At 40.0% G+C, this 4,578-nt stretch overlaps 1 protein-coding gene across 2 annotated transcripts in view; it reads left to right on the top strand.

Moving 5' to 3' along the window:
- Positions 1-4,578, top strand: part of slc9a1a (solute carrier family 9 member A1a) — a 32,169-nt gene that overhangs the window by 16,238 nt on the left and 11,353 nt on the right. For both annotated transcript variants that reach the window (XM_032517427.1, XM_032517429.1), the window contains exons 5-6: positions 633-835; positions 3,895-3,984. In XM_032517427.1, coding sequence (XP_032373318.1) covers positions 633-835; positions 3,895-3,984 — 293 coding nt within the window. The remainder of the gene's footprint in view (positions 1-632; positions 836-3,894; positions 3,985-4,578) is intronic.

The following is a 4,578-nucleotide window of genomic DNA, read 5'->3' as shown; positions in this document are numbered from 1 at the left end:
CTCTCTCTCTCTCTTTCTCTCTCTCTCTTTCTGTCCGTTCGTCTCTCTCTCTCCGTGTGCTTGATCGCGTGTCTTGCTTTGAGAAGTCACAACAGCCAAAATCAACATAAACCTGGCAGTTTTACTTTGAAATGTGTTTGTTTTGGTAAAATATCCAGTTGCACTGGGGTTTTACTGTATGTGATCACCTGCCTGGCTTCACACATACATATGACACAATAAATAGAGGTGATGTCAAAACTATTGCTGCAGTGGGCGTACGCGGATGCTACGCACCCAATGTGCCCGAACAGATTGAATAACTTGGGCACCAAAATAAAAATAGCTGCGCTACGCTGCTATATGCGGCACTTACGCGTGCGGTGTGTTCCAACTGTTAGCTGGAGAAGGGTTGTCCGCTAAAATTACATCGTCTACAGGTGCAGGTTGATTTAAAAAAGGTGACAATGCTTTTTGGGGCAAAAGCAGATACGTTTTTCTCTGTGATGGACTAGCTTTATCATGTGTCAGGTCTTTGTATGCTGGTTTTCCTACTTTTAGAGACTTTAGAGAGGCTATTTAAGCAAGGTTTTGTAACACACACAAAATGACAAACCTCAACTCTTACATTCTCATTACATTGTTCTTCCCAGGTGTGGTTGGTCTGACCTGTGTGATCAACAAGTTCCGCATTGTCAAACTGACGACCAAGGACCAGTTCATTGTGGCCTACGGTGGCATGCGGGGTGCCATCGCCTTCTCCCTTGGCTTCCTGCTGAAAAAGGAGCAATTTCCAATGAGAGAGATGTTCCTTACTGCCATCATCACCGTTATCTTCTTCACCGTCTTTGTTCAGGTACGAGTACCCAGTTTAGGTTGTCCTGTTTGGGTCAAACTTAAGAAGTAGAAAGTGTTTAATTCAGGCTGGCTAGCTTACCTCATGCCTTATTATGGGATGTTATAACCACAGTCAATGCACTATGCAAGGAGATTTCTACATTTAGGCACTTAACGTACAGTGAAAGCATTAAACTACTGTTAATCCTCTAGTGCACTGTTCTAAGTAAGAGACAGGGTATGTGTTCATGTTTTGAATGTTACCCACTCATTTGCAAATAAAAGTGTGTAGTGGGTTGTAGTATATTTGCTTAGCTAGTCTAGTATGAATTTCGACTTCCATCACTGTTTGAATTAACACTGACCAAAACACTAACAAAACCAGATTAAACATATATTTCTTTGCAACCATTCCGTTGTAAAACATCGTAAATCTTACTGGTCATGCTGATTGAAGATGAAAGGAACGCTCCTGTGTTTGCAAGAGGTTGGTTTGGTGTGTTAATCCATGCATTAATCAAATGTAAAACATATGCAGAAGGAATACAAAATATGAAGAGCCACATTCTTACTGAATCTTCTCACCTAGTTAACGTCAACATGACAAACAAAAACAGTCCTCAAATTCAGGCAGTTATTGCATACAATTTTGTAATTGTTGATTTTAAGCTTGTGATACTTCAACCAATGGGTCCCTGTGCGACACTTAACCCCTAGTTGCTCCAGAGGTGTACAACCTCTGACATATATAGCAATTGTAAGTTGCTTTGGATAGAAGTGTCGGCTAAATTACATGTAATGCAATGTAAAAACAGAATGACACTTTGATGAGCTTTCAGGTGCAGACAGCCACGAGCAAACACACTCACCCTACTGAATAATGCAAAGGTAACCAAACAGACTGATTCCTGGATGTGTTCTGTTGTGGCAGTGTCTGACCTTGAGATCACACATGAATCTGTCGAGTAAAACTACAATGGAGTTAGGTTTGAGAAACATTTTCAGCTATCTAAAATAAAAGTTATATTCACAACAAAACGCTATTTTGGGGCCAGAATGAAAGAGGAACCGAATATTTATTGAAACTTTTCACCCAAGTTGTTTGCTTATTAACATGAGATGAGTGCTTGTAGCTATTTCAATTGTTGCTTTACAACCATTTACACAGGAAGTAACACATATAATGGGTACACTCATATAAAGTAGTTTTTGATTGTGTGTGCACTTATCAGTTGTGTTTACGATCATTTTTCTCTTGAGAATATAATCACCGTGAAAAGCTGTGCTAACAGGTTACTGGTATAAAGATAACACTTGTATTTGAAAATACATCAATGTCTACACAGACAATTTTAGCAGTTCAGGATTTCTCTTAAGAGTCCCATATTATGGAGCGCCCAGGTTGCTCAGTTTGTAGAGCAGGTGCCTATATTGAGGGGTTTAATCCTCAACAAAGTGCTCTAGGGTTTGAATCCACCCTGCGGCAATCTCCCTGCATGTCATCCCCCTCTCTCTCCCCTTTTATGCTGTCCTGGTGATTAAAGGCGAAAATGCCAACAACAACAAAAAGTCCCATTATGTGCTTATTTTCAGGGTCATACTTGTATTTTGGGTTTTTATTAGAACATGTGTACATGCTTTAATGTTTCAAAACCCATTTTTCTCATACTGTCCTTCTGAAGATACCTATATCACCCTCTATGTCTCTCTCAGCGTCCGTATCGTCATTATAGCTGGGGAAAGACTATCAGCACTGTAGTGGCAATTTCTAACTATACTATAGTATAGTTGTGTTCACAACTATTCACAACTGTACAGAAGTCTTGACAGCTTGTTTAAAAACACCATTTCTGAATATAGGCTGGAAGCATTTCTCTGTGGATTAAGTGTTTTGATACTTTATAGTATTTGTATAGCACTTGGGCTCGACCTGCTTTACGATAAATGAACCTTTTTTTTTTTCTCAATATGGGACCTTGAACCTGAATTTGTTTTTGCAAGAGACACCTCTCTGCCTTTATTACCCCAGAAGTGGTGTCCAGTGGAAAAAGGGAGAGCAACAATTAACAATAAGCCAGGAGTTTAAAGAAAGAAAGGAAATAGAGAGATTTGTACTATTAAACTGTTTTATTTAAACGTGAAGGGGTCCAATCTTAACACAAAACGACTTCCCTAAGAGAAAGGAAGTGAAACTGGTTGAACTACACACTGGTACAACCAGTTACACTATCCCTCCGCTGACACGACAAAAAGCACTACTAAGGTCAGATTCACGACCCACAGCGACACGACTCTGCTCGGCCATCTGGCCCACTGCCCACTGCTGATTGCTGAGGTGCTGCAGGTGTGCCTGACCAGTCAGATGGAGAGGGCAGTACATGGATCACGACACAAGAGCAGAGAAAAAAACACCCATGTAACAGCCTTACCCTTACCTCCTACCCACCTGTACACTTGAAAGAATGTTTGTCCAGGGAGCAATGGAAACACAAGATTATGTTTTGTATTGTTGATAAGGAGAAGGAGTTCCCTTTGACGTGGATTAGCAGATTTGATGTTGATCTTAAATGCTGAAATCTGTAACTTCTCACAACTCATTTCTCTAAAGTGGGAGAGATTTACATCAACAATAATGTTTTTTTTTGTGAAATGATGTGTCAAGACCTGTTCTATTAGTTAATCCCCCATTGCAAAACTTTTGGGAAATGTGCCAGCGATTGTGTGATACTACTGAGCTTATGCTTGACTTAGATGAATGATACTAGCATTGTAAAACCATTACAGGTGTGAAAGATATTCAGTATCCGAGCATGGAGGTTTATGTGTTCTACGCATACAAATACAGTATGTATTGTATTTTATGTTTGGTATGTATTGTGTTCCGTCTGTATCTGTTTTATTATTATGTATTTGTGTTTATAGGACCCCCTCGAAAATGAGATGCTACATCTCAAGGGGCTATCCTTCCATTTCACTCTTACGTCCTGCAGAGTTGGTGATTAGAGCCTATTTCTGCCTTTATCTAAGGTCAGGAGGTGAATAATGAATAATGTTTTGTTCCTCTCATCCTTCTGCCAGGGCATGACCATCAAACCCCTGGTGGAGCTGCTAGCAGTGAAGAAGAAACAGGAGGCCAAGCGGTCGATTAATGAGGAAATCCACACCCAGGTAAGACTTTTCCCCTACATCCATCATCAGCCTTCATCATCAGAAGCTGATGACTTCTTTGTTTATACATATCAATCACCCAGAGCCTTTTGGTATGCAATTGATAAATTAAATGGTTTGAAATGGTCCTTCACTGAGCCACCTTTTAAGCCACAGCTAACTGTTCTCACTTCCTATCTTGTTTTCATATATTTATTCATCCCACAGTTATATGCAGAAATACAAATATTCCTAATAACATTAATATTATATACCATTCCCTGGATTGAGAAATGCACAACAAATAATGTTACATTTCCTTGTAGTTGTATGTCAAATGTGACGCCCTTTTGCTGTTAACAAGCCTCCAAGGCCAGTTGCTCATAAAATCTTGACTGCTGCTTCCACCTACTGGCTGCAGGGTGGTAGTTCCACTCATTCACTGTGCTATAAGGGTACAGCATAGTCAACGTCAATCCAAGCAAAATAACTGACGGTTTTCTTTCCCCATTTCATAACATTTTACCATCTAGTTAAATATAACTACACAATATCTCGCTCTTTCTCACACACACACACACACACACACACACACACACACACACACACACACAC

The sequence above is a fragment of the Etheostoma spectabile genome, chromosome 6 (assembly GCF_008692095.1).
Source record: "Etheostoma spectabile isolate EspeVRDwgs_2016 chromosome 6, UIUC_Espe_1.0, whole genome shotgun sequence".
Taxonomy (NCBI): Eukaryota; Metazoa; Chordata; class Actinopteri; order Perciformes; family Percidae; genus Etheostoma; species Etheostoma spectabile.
Note: the sequence above shows the minus strand (reverse complement) of the source record. Positions and strands in the feature narration are given on the sequence as shown.